Source organism: Cheilinus undulatus, linkage group 3, assembly GCF_018320785.1.
Source record: "Cheilinus undulatus linkage group 3, ASM1832078v1, whole genome shotgun sequence".
Taxonomy (NCBI): domain Eukaryota; kingdom Metazoa; phylum Chordata; class Actinopteri; order Labriformes; family Labridae; genus Cheilinus; species Cheilinus undulatus.
In genome coordinates this window covers 20,485,588-20,507,804 of record NC_054867.1, presented here as the reverse complement: position 1 = coordinate 20,507,804, position 22,217 = coordinate 20,485,588, and the positions used below count along the sequence as shown (strand labels likewise).

The 22,217-nt window shown below is 37.7% G+C and overlaps 1 protein-coding gene across 1 annotated transcript; it reads left to right on the top strand.

Annotated features, from left to right (window-relative positions):
* Positions 1 to 567: 567 nt before the first annotated feature.
* wdr1 (WD repeat domain 1) lies at positions 568 to 21,836 on the top strand. The gene is made up of 15 exons (XM_041783737.1): positions 568 to 707; positions 3,660 to 3,781; positions 4,335 to 4,425; positions 4,511 to 4,658; positions 4,994 to 5,174; positions 6,509 to 6,586; positions 6,793 to 6,873; positions 7,205 to 7,438; positions 11,277 to 11,364; positions 14,013 to 14,169; positions 14,682 to 14,769; positions 17,358 to 17,468; positions 18,054 to 18,227; positions 18,326 to 18,470; positions 20,752 to 21,836. The coding sequence occupies exons 1-15, from the start codon at positions 692 to 694 to the stop codon at positions 20,856 to 20,858; spliced, it is 1,821 nt and encodes a 606-aa protein (XP_041639671.1). The 5' UTR covers positions 568 to 691; the 3' UTR covers positions 20,859 to 21,836.
* The last annotated feature ends 381 nt before the right edge of the window (positions 21,837 to 22,217 follow it).

The window sequence follows — 22,217 nt, the reverse complement described above, 5'->3', positions numbered from 1 at the left end:
ACACATCCTTAATTTACTTACTTGTGTTTTAACTGATTTATTCATTTATTTTTTGTTTGTCAAAAAAATAAAACAATCAGAAAATGTGATTGGTGTATTGCAGATGTTAAAAAAACAGTGAATTGTGTTTGATAAATTGACCCAAATATCAACCACAATAATCCAAATTATTCATTTTTACAAAAGTCAAGCAGCCCCTTTGAGAACATATAGACCTCATTATAATTTTTGTGTATGATCTACATACGATTTTGTTTTTTAGAATTCCCTTTCATCATTCCTGCACGACCCAAGTCTGAACATCAGTTATTGTCTAATTGGTGTATTATTTTCTCTGGAAATCATTCTGTATTTTACAAATGGAATCGAAGGCACACACATATAATAAAATAGGGCTTAGCTTACTGACCTACATGTTAAATGTAGAAACACACATGCAGAGTTTAATCGTCATGGCGCCTGAAAGACAGTAAAAAGGGATAATGTATCCCATAGGTATCAGTGCATGGCTAGTGGCTGACAGCAGCAGCGTAGTATTTGAGTTTACTATATATGGGCAAAGCCAGGCAAAGACAGAGCTGCTCTCGCTTCCGTGTTTGTGTGATCAGGGGGTGCGCAGCCGGGGAGCTTCACTGTCTCCAGTCTTTCATTCATTTAGAGGAGTAACGTTAAACGGGTGACCAGCGGGGAAATGGCCTATGAACTGAGTAAGTATGTTTGTTTGAATAGACAACAGCAGAAAGAAACAGAGGAGACATTTTAAGATAGGGCGGTGTGATTTAGCAGACACAAGCTAGTCATCCAGGTAGCCTGTAGCTAGCTAGCCTCGCCCATAGCTGCATGAGTCTGACAAATCATTTCGCAGACGCAAGATAAAATCCTGAAATATGCAAAGATTCATCCGGATTTGGCGAGCAGTGGCCTTTAATAAGGCAGTGTGTTGTAACGATATTCTTTTTTACTTAACAGTTTAATGCAGAGAGTTCGTTTTAACGTAGGCTAGTTTAGCTAACGTCACTGTGAAGAAATAGTTGAGCTTGCATCGCTTTGTTATGACATGTCCAGACGGAGGCTGCCTGACAGGGAAATATTCTGGGGAAGTGCATATGTGACACTTGGCTTGGGGTTGTTAAATCCGCTGTAAGTAAAAGGTTTCTACGATGGTTTAAATGTGGGCAATAGAGAAGCAAATGCTTTCATGAATATAGCCGTGCGGTTAGAGCCAACACGGAAGCGTTTTAATTACACCAATCTTGTTATAGCTGAAGATCTAATAGGCTTCAATTACTGCTCCCATTCTTTGTGGTAAACATAAACTTAATTAGATAACACTTAATTATAACTAGTTAACTAATTACAGTGCTTAACAAATTTATTAGACCACCACCCAAAGTAAGGTTTATGCCACAGCTGCCCTAAATTAACAGCACTGGTAATTACCAAAATAATTTTTTATGTTTCTGCAATGGTTAATACACCAATATGTAGAAGCTCTTTAACCGAAATGATGTTTTTAATGCTAAAATATAATTATTATTGTTATCCATGAATTTTCAAATTTACTGATTTACGAAAAAGCCTGAAAAAATAGTAAAGCACATTATTATTTCTTGATTAATATGTAAAATTATAGTTATTTACTTGCATTCCTGAACAGAAAAATTATTTTTAGTGGTTGAATGTTATGCTTGATTAATTTCTGACTTCTCAGAGAAGCCCAGTGAGCCGGCTCAAATTTGGGTATAAAAAGGTGAATTCAGTTTGAAATTCCTCATTCCTGTTCAAACTGGTAAAATGTGGAGAGCTTACTGTAAATGAAAGGGTTCCGGTAAAGCACTGCACGTCATAATGCTGGATGGTCTCTGAGACAAATATGACAGGTGGTCTAATAAATTTGTGAAGCACTGTAGATCTCTCTATCTTGGTATATATATATATATATATATATATATATATATATATATATATATATATATATATATAAACAAAAAGGTGTTTAACAAAATTGTGCAACCCTAATTGATATGTATTATAACCAAAATCACTATTTATTTGTATATGGTACATATTTTCAAAGGATGCACGATATTTTATTTTTGCAAATATCCAATTTCCAACCTTTCTACATAGCTAAGCCAGTATTAATGTATACACTAGGGTAGAACAATTTTCAGCCTTTGGTTCCACTGCAAAGGTGTGCTCTCCCCTCTAGTTTTGTTTTCAGTCTCACCTAAAGTCCTGCCCACCACACAGTCTGACTGCCAGCACATATTGGTTTCAAATTAGGGCTGAACAATTTGGGAAAATAATCAAATTGCAGTTTTTTCCCCCAAATATTGTGATTGCAATCTATTATGTGATTAATTATAAAGTTTTGAATTATGTATTTCTCCACAAACAAGTGATAAATTATTCTATATTTTAACAAACAAATTATTTAGTAAACTTGAAAAAATTTAATTGCAATTATTTTGACTCATTGCAAATTCGATATGAATTGTATTTAAGGAAATGACGGTTTTATGTCTTTCTCATCTTCAGTAAGACAGACATACAAATACAAGAAAAGTCTGAGTTTTTGCAAATGATTCTAGAAAAAAATGTAAACTTGGATGATGTAGAGAGCCTAACATCTCTGCCTCCAAACATTTATTAAACTGGTATTCAAAACACATTTCAGGTCAAAGAAATAGTGCACCTTTTGCGATTTTAAAATTGCAGTGGGACATATTGCGATTTAATTTAAATTGTGATTAATTGCTCAGTCCTATTTCAAATATCAGTTATTGGTCACATGCAATGCAAATAATCAGTTTTGATATCAGCACTTAAAACCCAGTATCTATGCAAAGAGAGGCTGAGTCAAGTAGAGCTGAGAGAGGAGTGGGGGAGACAGTCTGGGAGTTGTTTTATGTTTGAGGCTTCATTCAGAATATTCAGGGGCATGTTGGACCCCCTTGAGAGTGTGTTTCACTAGACAACCCCCTCTATCTGATGGTATGTTTGTACATTTTGCTTGGCCTTTATCTGAGGCTGATTTGGTTGATAATATTTTTATTTACAGCTGATATATGGACAGTAGATATGGAAACACATTTTCATACCTGCTCATAGTGGTATTTAACTTTACAGGCTAATATCTGCTATCCTGATATCATGCAGATAATATCATGCATCTGTTATTTTAAGAAAAGAGAGCAGACCCAGCGATAAAATTAAATGAATTATCATTTTTTAAAGTCACAAATGTTACAATGCCAAAGAAGAAAGAGAGGTTGGTGTTTTTTAGTTGCGAAATCTCCTTCTGTCTTTTTTATGCAAAATTTTTGTTAAGACAGAAGTGCAGTTTTGGTCTGAGTGAGAACTGACTTGACCAGTAAGGGCAGATGCTTATTTTCAAAATTTAGTGCACATTATGGATTGAGTAATGCCTAATTTTGAATTTTCATATGATCTACAAATGTTCTCCTTAAGGAAATTAGTCCAAGCAGGGAGAAGTAAATGGTGTCAGTTTCTGGAGTTGTAATTGCTTGCCATGCATAGTGTTAAGTTTTCTGTTTGCACACAGTCCCTGATGGAGTAATGCTGTTTACATTTTTTCAAGTGAGTATGTTTAAGTTGTGTTAACTCTCATTTTTCTTGTTGTGTCTATTTTCTAGAACATGTTTTTGCCAGCCTCCCACAGATGGAGCGTGGTGTTGCAAAAGTGATTGGCGGCGATCCCAAAGGAAACAACTTCCTGTATACCAATGGGAAGTGTGTCATCATCAGGAACATTGATGTAATTTGTTTGCTTATTTATTTGGTTATGTGTTTGTTTGCCCCAGTCTGAGTCTCACTTTTGTCATTTTTCAAATCTGTCATGGTTTTGTACTATTTTTGCACCTTTGCGCACACCCTTCAGCTGCAACAGGTGTGTTCATGCCATGCTGGACCCTTTATAAAGTGCTTTTGACCTATCTTTACAATCTGCTGCGTGATTGTTAGCAGAGTAGGCTCCAGTGCATACCTGCCACCTCATTTCTACCTGCACCGCGTTTTGTAACCTTAACTTACCAAAATTCTCATTACACAACATGCAACACGTTAGTATTTTCAAATGGAGAGCAGCCTCTGTTGCACCTATATATGCTGTAATGATGTAGCGATCATGTATTGCAACTTTAACGAGACAGCTTTAAACATAAAAGTCAATCTTCAGTCAGTCTGAACAGTCTTAAAGGAAGAAGTACTGCAGTTATCAAGTTAAAAAAGCAGAGATTCCAAAATAACTTCTTTATAGATTTTTTTCTGACTTGGATCTCCTAATGCCTCACATTTCTGTCCTTTTACAGAACCCAGCCATAGCAGACATTTACACCGAACATGCACATAACGTAACTGTTGCCAAGTATTCCCCTTCTGGCTACTACATTGCATCAGGAGGTAAGCAACACAACTTCAACCACAAGTCCCCAAAATGTGCAGCTGTGTTCGTGTTCCGATTAAATGGTTGTTTTTAAATCCACAGATGTCTCTGGAAAACTTCGAATTTGGGACACCACCCAGAAGGAGCACATTCTCAAGAATGAGTTCTCGCCTTTTTCCGGCATTATCAAGGACATTGCATGGACTGAAGATAGCAAGAGGATCGCTATTGTTGGAGAAGGACGAGAGAAGTGAGAACAAGATTTTATTCATGATAAGGAAATGAAGGGTTTGCACAAAGGATCGATCAAGATGTCTGTTATTCTGATTAATTTCTGCTGCTCAGGTCTGTTTGGACAGATTTTATCTTTGTTTACTATACATGTCCTAGCTTTCATATCAATTTGTGAAAAGTTGTGCACAACTTACTTTTAACTTTAACTATTGAGTAAAATACACAATAATCACATTCCCTGGTGTAATTATTTGACTTTTGTTCGTATTAGAAAACTGTGAGATGTTTTAATCCCCTTAATGCTAACAGAAACCTGGAATCAATCTGTGCTTGTTCACCCCCTGCTTTTAGGTTTGGGGCAGTGATCCTTTGGGACTCTGGCAACTCAGTTGGTGAAATATCAGGACACTGCAAAAGAATCAACAGCGTGGACATAAGACAGTGTCGCCCTTATCGCCTTGCCACAGGCAGTGATGACACCTGTTCGTCCTACTATGAGGGGCCTCCCTACAAGTTCAAAAACACAAAACATGTAAGTTAAAGAAATGCATGTTTTTATACAGCTCTTTAAGTCATTTGTGTCTAAACTAGTTAGAACTGACTTGATTAAGCCAGATCAGCCTGACCAGCCTAGAGTTTATTGGTATCAAGGTCTAATTCTTAAGCAAATGTAGCTACTGTTTGTTTTGGGTACCTTTTTTTTTAACAGCTGCCTGGTTTTTGAAGTCCTTTGGTTGTCCTGAGTTTGTCTCACCCTGGTGGTTTTTGACAGTGGTAGCCTTTTTTGTCTATTGCTGTTACATAATCCCACTTCCCCAATTAATTCTTTGAGAATGAGAGAGCCTCACACCTTTAAGCAGGCATATGAAACATGTAAACCTCTAGCTAATTCTGTCCTCTTCTTAGAAATCTCACGGTTTGTTTTCACCAGTATGTGGTGAAGTCAGATCTATGATTTTGACCATTGCTTTTCCTGTGTGAAGTCACAGTCACCATTTGCTTAGAGAATAGCACTGCGAGTCGGTTCTGCTGTTCTGTACTAGTCCATGAGCCGCTCATTCTGGCGTAAGAGGAGGCTGTACAGTACATCACAATTTGTGTAGCTGTTGGTTATATTACACGATGCACAAGTACGTCTAATTTGGAAAACAGCCCTTTACAGTGAGTCTGTTTATATCAGTCACTTTGTATAAATGATGTAGCTTTTCCTAAAAAAGAAAATAATTATGAACTAAGCTGTTTCTGTCTAAAGTTCTGCCAAGCTCTAATGGTGTAAATAAGGAAGGACTGTGATAGCTCAAGTTGGAAAGATGACCAAGAAGAGTAGGTTCATTTACATAACCATTAATATTTACGGTGCCTCTAAAAAGTATTCACGCCCTTGGATGTGTTTGTATTTTTTTTGATTTTGTAAATCATTCACAGTCAAAGTTATTTTTTGTAATTGTTTTGTCAAATTAAAGCCAAACAATACTGACCATAATTTATTTATTATAAAAACAACAAAGGGTAAAACATCCAAGGGGGTGAATACTTTTTAAAAGGTTTTTGTACTTATTACTTACTCTTTATATCTATGCAGTTTTTTGTTATAATTTTTTCAGGGCCCTATTCTTACTAATTTCATATGTTCTCCTTGTTCTTAAGAGTTGCACAGCAAATTTCTTTGTATAATAAATGTATTCTGTTATAGGTCATTTAGATAAAATTGTCTTTATGCCTCATTACTGACATAGCATATGGACGAGCTAAAATGTTGTGCCAAATACTGTTTTGTACCAATACAGACCTTCTATTTATTGCCAAATCTGTCTTTGTGTCTAATCTCTCCTTTTTTTCTTTATCTTTTTTTAATGACTGCTTCAGGAGCACAGCCAGTTTGTCCACTGTGTTCGTTTTTGTCCAGATGGAGAACGTTATGTCACAGCCGGAGCTGATGGCAAGGTGAGTAATAGGTGATTGGGAATGACCACTGAGCATATTGAATAACTGTATTAATATTGAATCTGATAAAATAATCATGCTAGCTGTAAATGTGATCTTTGATCTAATAGTACAACTTAAATAATTCCATCCCTCAACTAAAGAGGCAGAACTGTAGGAAAGAAACTGTATAAATGTTGTTCTATTAAGCAATATGATTTTTGCAGATTTGTATATATGATGGGAAAACTGGCGACTTCATCAGCCCGCTGGGTGGAGAAAAGGCCCACAACGGAGGAATCTATGCAGTGAGTCCGTCTCATTTGACATTACAGTCAGTTTAAATGTTTTTTTTCATCCTCTATTGTCTGAACTTTTTTGTTCTTGCTCATTCATTTATTAGCTGCCTCTGTTTCTGTTTTTCTAGACAGTTGGCTTTCATCAGAGTTAGTGTGTGTACTTGTTTGTGTGTGGACACAGAATATTCCTCTGTCACTGCATTGGTTTTTGTTTTCTTCGTAGCATTGATGTTTCTTTTGCTAAGTAATCATTTCAAGGACTTTTTAACATGTAGTTTACTGATTTGAATATCACTGTTATAAGTTGTTGCTTTACTCTGTCCTGCTCTAAATCTTTTAGGTCAGCTGGAGCCCTGACAGCTCCCAACTCATCTCTGCCTCAGGGGACAAGACGGTGAAACTATGGGATGTGGCTACAGGTACGGCTGTCACCACCTTCAACATGGGCACCGATGTAGCCGACCAGCAGCTGGGCTGCCTGTGGCAGAAGGACCACCTCCTCAGCATCTCCCTGTCAGGATACATCAACTACCTGGACAAGAACAACCCTGACAGGCCCATTCGCGTAATCAAGGTCAGATCACCAAGAAATTCAGGTCACTTCTCCTGGTTAGAGGTCTTTGAGAGAACTAGGGCTGGGTATGTGTTTTTATTGGGTTATTTTGTTTTGTTTTTTTTTTTGTTTTTTTGGGGGGGGGGCTCTAAATTGATACTTTGACATGGTAGAGGTACCAAAACGGGACCAGGATCAATGCTTTCAGGGGGACAAAAGATAATGGTTGACTTGGGTTTACTGAAATTTTGATTTAATTGCAGTATGTATTTTTTTCTCAAAATTGTTCAGCCTTAGTTTAATCTACAAAATACTGTGTTAGTTATAATATACAATGATTTATTGCTTGTTTGTTAGGAAATACACAAAATGAGGAACTTAAAAAAATCCCAGTGGTCAATATTAAAAAATACTTTAAGAATTGCAAAGGCAACTTTAAACTACAAACTTAGAAATATGTTAAATTTTACGACTAAAAAAATACTATTAACAAGTTGAACCAGTTAATTGATAAAACCCTACTAAATTTAAGAAAACTGCATTTTCTGCTAACAACTCTACCCTCTTATTTACTGACTTTAACAAGTAGTAATTTTTTTTAAAATTTGAATAATAAACAAAAATATTCTAATTCTACACAATAACCCATCCTTTGTGTGCACACAAATTTAGGGTGTACTCACACTAGGCCATCCGTACCGTGCCGTATTTTAACCGTGCTGAAGCCCATTTCACCCCCTCCCCTGTCCCCCCTTTGGCCCGCACTCACACTGCTCAACGCATCCAGGCCTGGACACGGATACGTCATGTGCCGACGTCATCACACGAAGTATCCACTGTTGATGAATTTATACGTGTTGACGACTCAATATATTTAAGTGTTGTTTAGGCTGTAAAATAGCAGCAGATTTATACGATATCTGATCTGACACCGGAGTTATTTGACCTGACCTGGAATCAGTAGCTACATTAACTATCCAGTGAGGAGAGAGAGGGAGAGAGAAAACGGTTTATAGCGGAGAGTTATTGCTCACAGCATGTAATCTTGAGCCTGATCAGAGTTCCAAGCACTTCTGCTGAATAAAACCCCGACTTTTTTAACTCGTATGAGCCCCTACAGTCATTCCTCTGCGTGTCCGTGTACTATCTGAACCCCCCGGAATTATTTTTTGCTTCATGAACTGTGCATCTCTCTGCGTTTGGATGCCATTCAGTGCTTCACCAAACAAGCTCTCATGTCACAGGACAGCCTGTGTCCAGAGCAGGATTAAATGTTCAGTTAAAAGATTTTTTTAACGGTGACATGAGCAATTCTGATGAAAGCTGGAAGTGAAAGCGCCTCAGGATTAAGAAACAATGCTCTGTACAAACGTAAGCGATCAAGATCACAATTTCACTTCCTGATAACATGAAATAGAATTAGAGGTAAGTTAATTCAGTGGATGGTAGTATGGTATTATAATTTTTTAATAAGAGAGGTTAAATCAGCCGTGTGATTAACCCCAGCACACACTTGTCCGCGTATTTGGCGCTCTCCTTTATGCACGGAGGATGAAAGGTGTTTGTTATCCTGTGAGCTGTTGTTTGTGACTCAATCAAGGGAAGACACTTTATTTTATAAACCAAAAATCCTCTTGCAGTCATTAAAGCCTGACTTTGCCAGAAACTGGTCAGAAATGTGTACTGGACTGGGATCCTGCTGTCTCTGGGCTTTCTGAGGCGGGTCCCCTTGTTGTTATTTCACGCTACGTCTTATTCCTGCGCTTGTGCTCCTTCATTTGCACTCACATTGGCCAAATATATCAGACTTTAGGCTGAAACGTGCCCAGGCACGGTACGGATGGCCTAATGTGGGTGCACCCTTAAATTCCCCCCTGCACAAACAAGAGCCCAGGTCCCCCGACCAAAATGTCTAGATTCACCCCTGCTCTGACACTAATAAACACACCTTACACATTACTGATTAATGGCCAGCTGCAGGACGGAGAGGTATTTTGATGAGACAGAAAGGGCAACATCAACAACAACAGAGAAGGAAAGAGGCTAAACTTTGATCCAGGTAAAAGTCAGCTAACTTTTTTCATTCTCTCATTTTTTTTTTGCTTATCCACAGAGACACTGCTGCTCCTACTCAGAGGTCTCTGTCTGCTTTCAACCTTTAAAATATTCATACTGACACTGACAAAACCAAGAGACAAACGTAGAAAGGTCATGAGGCAGTGTTTAAAGTTCCTACGGAGACTTAATCTCTTCTGTTAAGATGAGCTTGCCAAAACACTGCACAGAGCGCCACACTCCCCCATCAAAGGGATGATCACTGCCTTCCTTCCCCTATCAATACAAACTAATTATAATCCAGATCATCAAAAGGAGGGATTTTTTTCTGAAAAGGAGTCAAAATGTTCAACATCATCGATACTTTTTTTGAACTCTTATAGTGGAATGCTGTAGCACACTCAGGTTGTCAATTAAAACATTACGGACGGCCCATGAATAAAAGCAGTCTTAGTAATGTAGGCCTTAATAATTCAGAGAAATAGCTTTAAAGATGGCAGTTGGGCATGTGATAGGAAAGACCAAAAGTTGTGACCTCTTTAACTAAAGACTCAGCTAAAATTTATGTCCTGCTCTGTTGAAATAGTGTAGGCCTGCATAAATTAAGAAAAAAATTTGCTACAAATTTATACCCAAGGCCTTAATGCATTATGTAAAAAATAGTGACACATTTACCCTTAAAGCCAAAATTTTCGTTAAAGTATTTTTGATGAAGATGTAATTTTTATGGTTTTCCACCAGATGGCGCCATTTTCCTTAATGTGACGTATGGGAGAAAACATTCAATCATTCAAACAGTCAGAATACTGTTTTCTATCGTTTAAACCCCACCCAAAACCCTGTTTTTGTGAGTAGAGTTGGTTTGGAAAAAATTAACAAACAAAATTTTAAAAATATTGATGTGTAACATTTTAATAGGCTAATGTTTGAAATTAGCCATTTTGGGCTCTTAAGATTGTAAAATTTTAAGGCCTCAAAGGGTTAAGTTTGAAGATTAGTAAACAAAAAACTATCAAATAAAGGTGTTGACCGTGACAAACTGTAAATCACAGTCCATGAAGTACTGTGAATTATTATGAATTATGATATAATGTGCAAGTTTAAACAGAAGTGAAGTGTGTAAATAAGTAAATTGCTACTTTTTTGTTTTTATCACCCAAAAAAACTCCATGTTTTGTTTTTATATTAATACAGAAATGAGTCCACGTTAAACCAGGATCAGTATAATTCTTCAGATATCTTATTGTACTTTAAAATGAGCAGCTTACATTGGCAAATCTCATCAGCATTTACTCATTCTTTAGATATTAAAGTTTTACTTTCTCCTAATACTCAAACACAGCAGGTAAAATGATGCGATGTCTGTCAGGTTGGCTCTTGTATAAGTTCCGAACTCATTTTCTGGCAGCTATTTTTAACGCTTCCTGAAAGCAGTTTGTTCTCACGCCACTGAGAGATAAAACCACCTTTTTACAGAAGAAGGTCTGGATAAGGAGCTTGTTTCTTGGATACATTTATCAAATTTAATGAGAAAATAAGTGTGAGTTGAAATGCTGGTTTATGGTTTGCTGACCAAGCCAAGAGATGAGATTTGATTCATTTAAGTCTATTGTATGTCAAATATAGTCACTGTTATGCTCTATAAGGGTACCACATAGATATTTAGAATAGTCAAGTACCTTTGAGTGTCTTTATTACAAAGTCTCTCGTGTGAATTGCACATGATTATAATCTGATATTCTTTATTGATAATTGTTATGTTCTAATGAAAGTGTATCATTAAATATGCTTTATGGTTTTACAGGGACACAGCAAATCCATTCAGTGTCTTGTGGTTCACAACAGCAAAGGACAACAGTACATCTACTCTGGCAGCAATGATGGACACATCAATATCCTTTAATGGATCAAATCATGCTGGTAATGATGTAAGGTCGCTCTGACTCACCTCAGAGACCTTTGGTTATTTTAAGACTGCTCTGGCAGATAGGTGCAGACTGAGGTCTGTTTTTGTCTCCTACATTTATAAAGCTGCATTGATTGTGCATCTAAACGATTCGTCTTATGACATACTGTTAGAGCAACAATTAACTCTGTCACTTTTATGAAATACACTTAACTAGCGTTTCTCAATTTAAGGGAACATTTCTCTAAGGCAGTAAACTTGGCTGCCATTGCTCAGATTAGACAGAATATTTCCTCTGATGGTGAGCGGAGACAAGGTAGATAGATCTGCATTAATCAGTGCAGAACCTCATTGAGTTCTTACGTCTGTTCGCTTTCAGATTTTCTCTTCCACTCCCCCTATCTAAACACCACATCGCATAGCACATTCTGTCAGCTGTTGTCTTAATATGCCATCTGCAGTTTTGTAGATTTCTCTGCCAAATTGTACATTTTTACCTCCCCAAGGAAGTTATGTGATCGGCAGGGTTAGTTAGTTAGTTTGTTAGTTAGTAAGTTTGTTTGTTTGTTAGCAACATAACTCAAAAAGTTGTGGATGGATTTTGATGAAATTTTCAGGAAATGTCAAAAATGGCATAAGGAAGAACTGATTAGATTTTGGGAGTGATCCGGATCATTGTCTGGATCCAGGAATTTTTTAAAGGATCTGTACTATTGGGAGATAGGGCTGATGGCAGAGGTCTGCGCTCTGAGTACTTTTCTAATTTACACCTTTGATCCTTTTTTCTGCGCTGATTTTGTCTCTTTTCTTTTTCCCTTTTGTAAACATAGCAGTGTCACCCTAACCTGTCTTATTTCTCCAGATTAATACGATTACAGGTAGTCCTTCTGAATCTGTGATGACAGCTACATCCCTAGATTACAGCCTGGGTCAGACATTGATTCTTGTTGGAATAGTTCACATCTCTATGAGCACATATTGTACTGGTTGTGAATTTAAATAAATTACTGGATTAAAATTTAAATCACTTATCCATTTTGTTTTTTAAAAGGATACGAGTTAAGCATGACCGGGGCCATGATTGAGTCGCCACAAGCCAACATGTAGCTGTTTGTTGGAGGCTTTAGACCCAACTCAGCTCTAACTCTATGTTTCTCAGTTGCTCTGAAATTAGTTTGAGACATTGTTTTCTATATGGCAGCCGCCCTGGATTGGCTTTAGAAGCCCATCTCAGTAACTAAATGGCTGATATCACTTTAGCTTTGTCCAGTGTCTTCTACAGTCTGTGCCTGAAACTGAAAGTTTTACAGTGCTGGCAGATGACCTTGGGACATTTAGCACAAACTAACACACTCTCTGTTTAAAAGAAAGGCCTTTTGCCATAAAAATGATCAGAAAAAGTTCTGTTTAACATAAAAGTAAAGCTAATTTAACTAGATCAAAATGCAATTTCAGCTGAAATTGCATGGGGATGCTGAGAGCTGAACTGTGGAAGAACTGCTGAAAGGCTAAGATAGGCTATAGATTTAACTTTAATAAGAAATGGTGGATGAAAAGTTGAACCAGTGATTTTAAGAAGCGCTTGTAGTGTATGAGTAGTGGTACCAATGAATAGCTTTATCTTAGCAATTGTTTGTCTTGATAAAACTGAATTGTCCTTCTTAGGAAACTCTTAAAAGACTTAAGGAGTTGTAGGGTGATGCATAGTTAGATGCTTAGTGTTTGAACTGGATGCTTTATGAAATTAAAGCCTGGATTTTACTTCTGCCTGGACTCCTCGCCATTGTGGCTTACACTGCCATGGGCATCACACACTTGTGCATCGGTGTGCTTGCGCCTTTCTGCAGTGCTCTGCCAAAATGCTTGTTGGCAGTTTGATTTCTGTGCTTGTGGCATCGCCAGTTTCTTGTCCTGCCATATTATGTGCTTCTTTATATTCAGGAAACCATGGCAAATGATACTAAGAATATCGTAGTGGAGCTAATAGATACAGAGCAGCAGTTGATTGACTTCAGTTATTACAAAGGATAAAAGAGGGGAATCATCGCAGGAAGTGGGCTGTTTTGTTTTTGAATCAGTTGTAAGAAGATGGAGTAATTTTTCACACTTGTTTGGCCACTGAGAAACACGGATGAGGAAGCACACTTCAGATATTTCCGGCAAGTAGATTTGAGGAACTGGTTTGTTGTCTGCAGCCCTCCTATGTATTCCCTAGAGTACACACAATATCCATGAAGACATTGAAAGAAAACAAGGGACTTCTGAGCTTCTTGAAACTAGCAGTATTTGTAAAAAAAAAAAAAAACACAGTGCTCTTTGGTGAGAGGTATGAGCAAATCTAGCTTCTTCATTGAACTCGAAGCATATGCTACAGCATAGATTTTATAAAGAAGTATAAACCAGGCTTAAGGGACGCTGCTAGGTGGAAAGACCAGTGTGTTTCAGTCAGTAACAAACCAGTGAGTGAGTGTTGAATAAATGATAATTAGATTAATCAGATTGCAAAGACAGGGCTTACTGTCCAAACTTACTACACAAGTCTTTATTTTAGATTATGATTTTCATTTCTCCACCTCAGCAACATTAATTGTCAATGTAAACGGTTTATTTTTTTTTCCTTAATGAGTGCTGCACATTACTGGGATGCAGATTCTGGGGAGAATGACTGCTTCTCAGGGAAAGGCCACACCAACCTGGTGAGCAAGATGGCAGTCACTGAAGCTGATGAACTGGTGACCTGCAGCATGGATGATACACTGCGCTACACCAGCATCAACAAGAAGGAGTACAGGTAGGTGTGAAGATACCTCGTTGTGCAGGTGACAGATGTGACGTAAGCTCTGCAGGGATCATAAACGTGCTCTGTATTTTAGGGTGAGTTGCAGTGATGTAAGGATCTTCCACAAATAAGCCAATTAAGATTTAGGTTAAAAAAAATTTATAAATAAAAGTAAATATTTCAGAAATGCATCTGCTCTCTCTGGTATGTGTTAAAAAGTAAACAATAAGCATTCTTGATTCTCAATCGTTAGACTAGTCATAAAAGAAACTTAAAGCAGGTTTGCAGGGCTTATTCTAAATAGTTTTGCTCTGAATGTGATAGAACATTTTTATTTAAAGTATAGGTTTTAAATTGCAAATCTGTTATCCGAAGTGTCAAAGGGAATGTTGTTGTACAAATAAAACATGTATATTTTGACTTGTAAAAATGTAATGTTACAGAATGTCATGATTTTAGAATTTCCACCCAAAATTGTTTCACTGTTTACTGAAAGTATATTTCCCCTTTGTTGTTGGTTTTAGTGGTACAGACATGGTAAAGATGGATTTCCAGCCTAAAAGTGTGTCAGTAGCATCTGGGGGGCTGTCACTGGCTGTGTGCATTGGACAGGTAACATCTTATTCCTCTTTTCCTTGCTTAGATAATCTTTTCTCTGTATATAGATGTTTGTAATTCTTAAGTTTCACCTCATCCACCTGGCAAGGATGTAATGGTCCTTGTTAGATGCAGATGAGGACGAAATTATTAGCTCTGCTATAAAAATGTCTGTTTATCCTAAGTATTTCTAACCTTGCAAAGCAGATGGATGTGCCTGTTTCCTTGTTTTTCACTGGCGAATCCATCTTGCAAAGCTCCCGTCTGAACTGTTTGGGCTCGGTTAGAAAGTGACAGGAGCAATCAGTGACAAGGGGCAGTACTTTCAGGCATGGCAGTTGTGATGTAAACAAGCAGCAGCAAGAGGCCGGTGCAATTATGGTGGAAGAGCTTAGCGTGGATGCTGCTAAAGCGTAAGTTTTATCAGAACTTGACGACATTTCTTTGTTAAAAGAAGAACAAAGAACAGCAGTGAGTTGTTTTCTTTTCAAAAATGACAAAAGTCTAGTACTTACATGTCTACAGTCACCATGGTCACGTTATTCCTCAGTAGATGTGCAGGCGCAGCTCGATAGCGGCTACGTCACGGGTTTTATGCTCTGATTGGCCCGTAGAGATGTGACAGACGGAAGGATCATCCAGTCACACTCAGAGTTTTTTTCAAAGCCTCTGCCTTTTCTCAAATGTTTCCTATTGAAGCTTTTCCACACATCCATCTGGCGTGTCAGGTTAAAGTATTTCCCATGTGCTGCTAAACAGAGCAAGGAACTAACGCAGCTTTTCCAAACATCCTAGTTTTATTTTGGATTCTCATATTGTTTTATTTTGCATACAGAAATAAAATTATTTCACAAAAAACAGGAACTACCAAGATCTAAATTATTAGCCCCTTTAGAACTGACCTTTTTGTTGAGCCATTGCACAAACCACTGTTGTGCAATGATGTGCTTTAATTTTGTAATACTTTTCCAAGTGTCAAGAACACTTTGGATGAGAAGTATCAATAAGAAATTTGAAGAAAGCCACACAGTCCAGACCAAGCCTAGCAGAGGTAGGAAGAGAGAGATTTCAGAGACCCTGGAGAGTAAACAATTGAGAGACGTGTCTAAAGACCCCGGAACAATTGCCAAGACACTAGTGAAGGACTTAGCCAATACAGGAACTGTAGTCTCAAAGAAAATCATCACTAGTGCAGTGGACAGGTATGGACTACGAGGTTACAGGCTAAGAAAAACTCCCATTTTGCCGAAGAGACACCTTCAAGCCAGACTGAAGTCTTCTTACGATGACCTGTAGAAAGAATCTGCATACTGGAAGTGTATCCTTTGGTCAGATGAGACCAAACTAAAGCTCTTTGGCCATGGAGACATTGCTTATGTTTGGGGAAAGAGGGGAGTGGAGTATCACCCAATGAACACTGTCGCCACAGTGAACTGAATAAAGTTCAAACATGTTTTACAAAGATATAGATTGAAGGCAGAACATTTGACTATTTTCAAATATTTTCATTGTCCAAAAAAAGAACTACCAAGAACAAAATGCTGGGCAAAAATGCTGTAACCTCTGGGAAATAGGGGTGTTATTGGATTGCACTTTGTTGCACGGATGTATTAAGTGTTTCGTGAGAGTTTTTGCAAATGGTGAATTTATTTTTATCTGTAGCTAAAAGAGAAGTGGATAAACTCCATCATAAAACTCACTGGTAAAACAGGATATGAAATGGGCCTCTAATGCGGATCCTCTAAACGTGTATTCACATTTTCTCTCTGTCTTTCTGAAACGTGAAGTGGTTATGGATCAAACTCTGACAAGAAAAGCCCACCTCACCCAAGCTCTAATTTGCTCTGGTCTTATTTGGCAGCATGTGGCTGCCTGAGTGAGCATAATATTACTGAGATACTGCACCATTACGTATATTGTGTCATTACTCACTCAGCTAAAGTTTAAAGCTAGCTCATGTTAACCTAGGCTATCCTAACTTTAGCTTGCTGATATAAACAGGTAAGTGTGACGGACACAACAAGGCACATCAAGACTCATGGACAAGCAGGTTGAATGGAAACAGGAAACTTATGGAGCGATTGTTAATTTCACAAACGAAATAATTAATAAATTAATAAACTTATCATTCAAACTGTTATCTCTACAGAATTAATGCTCAGCTCTAGTTCACTGTGCTGTAAGGAGGTTAATATGAAGTGACATGAAAGGAGTTTGAGCGCCCTCTACTGGATGAGTAACAGCATACAGATATCATGTCTTAGTAAAACCAAGTCATATTCCCTGCTCTTTAGTGGTGAAAATACAAGTGTTAACATCGGCATCTATCGGCTAACTTTTGGCCAATTAACGGTTATTTTTAATGGGCGATAACCAGTCAGCAGATTAATCAGTCAGGTCCTACCTTGACAATAAACTGGGTCTACAACCGTGCAGAAATCATGAGCAAATTATGTGGACTCTGTGTCATGAACTGTATAGTTATGTGAGTTGAGTGTATTGTGACATCCCAGCCAAGTTGTGTTTTAAATCTTTTACAGCTTCTGTGAGTGCACATGTGCTATAATTTGATGGCATGTTTCTTCCTCTCTTCTTATTTCCAGGTTATCTTGCTGAAGGATAAGAAGAAGGTCTTCACATTGGACAATCTCAGCTATGAACCCGAGGTTGGAGTCATGCACCCTAATGGCACCACTGCTGCCGTGGGGGGAACGGTAAGCGAGTGTAGAGCTGGGCAATTAATTGAAAAATAACCGAAACCAACATGTAGAGCCTATAACCGACAGAAACCTGCCATGTCAATTATACCAATTTTTTTCCCTTATAATATCTCTACTAATGCACCACCCCCTACTAACAAACTACTAGCTGTGTAGCCACATGATAGCTAGCCAGGTAGTTTCATTTCAGCTGTGTATTTTGATTTCAGTTGTCTCAAGAAATAACCATAAATTGTTAATCCCTGCATGTTCCTCTCAGTTATTTGTTTTAAAATTATACAAATAATAACAGAACAAACAGAGTGCGGTTGGGGGTGGAATAATCGTTCATTAATCGTAATCGAGGTAAAAAGCCCAATTAATTGTGATTTTGATTTTTGCTATAATCACCCAGCCCTAAGTGAATGTTTGTAGTACGAGGATTATATAAATTAAATGAAGCTGTTCAGCTTTTCTGTGTCTGAGAAATGTTTAAAGGGCAGTGGGAATAGAGATGGGATGTTTTAGATGTTTTGAATAATAATTACTTTTAGGGAGCCATCACAGGACACATTTCACTGATTCTTCTTCTCTCCTCAGGATGGGAACGTGTATCTGTACTCAGTTCAGGGCAACACTCTGAAGGACGAGGGTAAAATTGTGGAGGTTAAAGGGCCAGTCACAGACTTGGCTTACTCTAACGATGGAGCCCATCTGGCTGTCATTGATGAGAGAAAGGTTGCCACAGTTTTTAATGTGGCTGATGGCTACTCAGTAAGTATTTGCCAATTGTATTCATTTAGCGAAAAACACAGTACTGAGAGCATGTGTTATTATCGTTTTCTCTTACTCTAACTATTCTTTTCAACAAGACCAACACTGAGTTTTACGGACACCATGCCAAACCAGTGAGCTTGGCCTGGTCACCTGATAATGAGCACTTTGCCACTGGTGGGATGGACATGATGGTGTTTATCTGGACACTTGGTGATACTGACAAGAGGATTAAACTCCCAGGTAAGCATACATGTACCTCATGGATTTATATAGATGTACTTACAGATTCCTCTGTAAGCTTATTAATCCACTCTACAGAAATGTCCAGTCATGCAAAGAGAATGGCAGCAATCATTTGTGAACCCAGAACAAAGCCTTTCCTCCTTTTTATAATCATATTCTACCATTATTTCATTTATGATTTAAACTTAACAGAGACCGCATTGTTAATCTCTTAATGATTTCTATTCAAATATATTAGCACTCCATGTCTTTTTTTTCCCCAATAGTGTTTCATAATGCATTTATTTAGAATAAACTGAAAACAATAAAATGAATTTTAAAAGAAACAAACTTAAGTTAAAATAATCATAAATATGTAAGTCTGTAAAATCAGTCATGGATGCAGTGTATAGATGAGTGTCAAGTGTTGTGGAGTGCAAACAAAACCAAACCAAATGGTGGAGGCCTGGGAGGGAGAGAGGAGGGATGTTAGAGTGGAAGCTACTTAAATAAGCTGAGGCCTGATTAACACAGGTGTGCACAGATAACTGCTCAGTTCAGTGGATAAGAGCAACCCATCATGCTACTTTGCCCAAAACAATCCCAGCCCCGTCCCTTTCTGGGGGAAAACATTCCACAAAGGTGAACATCAGTAAATGGGTCATTAGGGATTTAAAAGCTTAAAATTGGAAATCTGTTAAATGGTTATTGACAGCCAAAATATAATGGCCAGTAAGAATAACATATAATGTAAAACATTAATGTCATAAACTGACATCACATACCTTATTTGTCTTGGATCTTAACACTTGAATCAGTTTAATACAGTTAGTTTGTGTGAAAAAGCTGTCAACAGGCAGACACACTACAGCTCCTGCTGTCACAGAGCTTTTGCTAGCTTAAAGTCATTAAGAACACAGCACTGGTTTAACATTTGCCCACTTTACTCCTCTCTACTTTCAGCCAAGACACAGAACTCCTCTTTGACGTTCTCTTGTCATTTTAGAATAACAAAACAGGCCTAACATTATGTGTGTTCAATGTGTTAAGGCACAAAACACAACAAAATGAATTTTCATCACATTGTCGCTGCTGTTTTCTAACCTACCGCCATTCAATCCGAGGGCTTCTTTTATCCTAAATAGGTGCACGGTCACATTGGAAAGCGCCAAGTGACGTTGCACTGCTCTTATCCATTTGTGGCTAAGCCAGGAAACCAAACCAACCAAACTCACAAAAGCAGAGCGAGTACGCCGTCACATGTAGCTGTACATTAAGTGTGGTGGTGATTGATAAATTCGGCTGGTTTTATAGGGAAAGTCAAAAAAATTTCAAGTTCATAGATATTTATCAAAGATTAAATGCAGTAGCCTTTGTAAATTTCTGTAATTTCTATTTGGTTACGTGAATGTATCTGGCGCTCTAACCGTTTATACGACATAATACAAACGTTGAGTTGTACCATGTGAATTTGTCACATTAGAAAAAAAATAAAGGTTTAACTGAAGTTTAAATCAGACAAGATTAAGTAAAATTGCTGGGTTACGTTGATATTGTTTTAAAACACACTCCAAAGATTTGCCAACAGATTTAACATCCACAGAGAAATCTTTTTACATATGAGCTCAAGTTAAAAGCGCACATAAATCACTGGAATACAGAGAAACAACTGATCTCAAGCTTCATATTAATAAAACCTAGACATTAATTCAGTTTCACATCCATCACTGATGAACCGGGCTGATGTCTTTCTTCAGGCTCCTCTTCGTGTTTGAGGAATCGGGTTCATAAAGGTATCAGGAAAGTCAATTTATGACCACATGCCAGTGCCAACGCTACATTTTGTCTTATCTAAATAGTATAGCTCTTTGTCAAGTCCAAATATCCCTAATTTAAGTGGACATTAGTCTGTTTTTCTCCCATTTTCACGTTTTCCTGACAGAGCAGACAACTACTTAGCTTGGCTGAGACATCAGTGCATACCCACTATTGTTGTTGAATTTTATTTGCAGACAAACTGTTGCTCTAGGTTGTTGCTAGCTTGGTCACTGAAGCTAAGGTAACTGAAAATACCTTAACAGTAAAGTGGTGTGTGGATGAAGGGCTTTTATAAATGGAGGACCAGCTTTCCTACTGTTAGCTTAGTATGCAGTATGTTTGTTGGAGTATGTAGTAGTAGTAGTTTGGACACAGCATATGGCTTTAATAAAACTGAACTTTATTGCACATGTGTGTTTAAAAAAAATCCTGTTATGAGACAGCTTTTTAACAAGATTATGTCATACTTTAATGCTTGCAGACACTCACCGGTTGCACCATGTCAGTGGCCTGGCCTGGGTAGACGAGCACACTCTAGTCACCACCTCCTACGACGCAAGCATCAAGCAGTGGACTGTTTCATTCTGAGCTGCAGGCAGACAAACATCCATATCTCCAGGGACAAGGACTACTGTATAATTAAATCCTTTTTTAAACTCTTTTTTTTCACTGTCTAGCAGTGGTCTATGCTGTGTGTAAACATCAGGATTATGAATGGTTATGGCTGGGAAATACTCCCATAAGAATGATCCAAGATATGTCTCTTTAATGCAAATAACCTCAACTTACACAAAGTGTTGAAGTAAACAATATAACCACGAGTGCTTTTACATCTCTTTTAAGCGTTTTGGACCCAGAGAAATATTTGTTAGCTCAACATTCCATAGCTAATAGCTTTCAATGAGTTTAACCTAAAATCATCGTCTGTGGTTGGGGTCCATGCATCCTGGCTAAACGGATGAACCAAAAGCAAATTGTTTTTTTAAATCAACAAAATGCTTGAAAAAAATTAAACCTTTTGGTTACATTCCTGAAATGAGAAGTACCTGGTCCTCACTGCAGATGCCTGTCATGTTTATTTCAAGGTTTTTAAAGAGTGGGTGTTTTTTTGCTTTTTGCTTTGTCTGAGGTGTCATACATTATGTGATTTAAAACACTTACTGTCAGAATGGGGAGCAATACTAGGAACAGAAAGAACAAAGTATGTGTAAAATCTAGATGCGGTGTGATTGTTTGATGGTCCTGTGTTTGATGCTGTTTTTGTTTGGGCCCACAATGCTTGTCTCACTTTTTTCTTTATGTCATTATGCATCCACCTCTAAATCAGGGGGGGTTCATGAATAATAATAAAAACACTTTTTATGCAAATTTTAGTCATTTTTTTTAATTGGAAGGTTGATATAAAGTCATTAAAGAGCAAAAGAGGTGTGTAAAGACTGAGAGGAGCAGACAAAAAAGCTTTAAAGAATCTTTTACCACAAGTTGTCTGTGACTGAGTCATGATGTCATCATATAAGTGATCGAACAATGGACTTTTTCTTATGTCATCTCTTTTGCCATAAATGTACACATAAAATTAAACAAACCAGTGTGTTTTCCTGCTGCTGCGATACGTCAACGTACCTGCCATGTTGCCAGAGGCAAGACTGCATCACAAGCATATACAAAAATTCCTCATGTCTTAAAGCTCTCCAACCCTTCCCATTACTATATTTTGCAGATTTTTTACTTGCACAAGCAAAACCAAAGGCTGGGTAACTATTATGTCTTTACAGATCTTGTCTTGTACATAGGTGACAGTTTGCTTGGTTAAATACATCATCTTGGTTTCCTCTATCAGTGAAATGTATGGATAACATCAAAGATAGAACAATATGAATAAAGATTGATTCTGCCTTTACATCAACACCTATCCATCAGCAGGGATTTCCAACATTGAAAGTATAT

Bases quoted from the DNA above. Each gene is read 5' to 3' on its own strand.
- wdr1 (XM_041783737.1), top strand. The intron at 4,426-4,510 runs GTAAGCAACACA...TTAAATCCACAG, and splicing joins CTACTACATTGCATCAGGAG to ATGTCTCTGGAAAACTTCGA. The intron at 11,365-14,012 runs ATATCCTTTAAT...TGAGTGCTGCAC, and splicing joins CAGCAATGATGGACACATCA to ATTACTGGGATGCAGATTCT.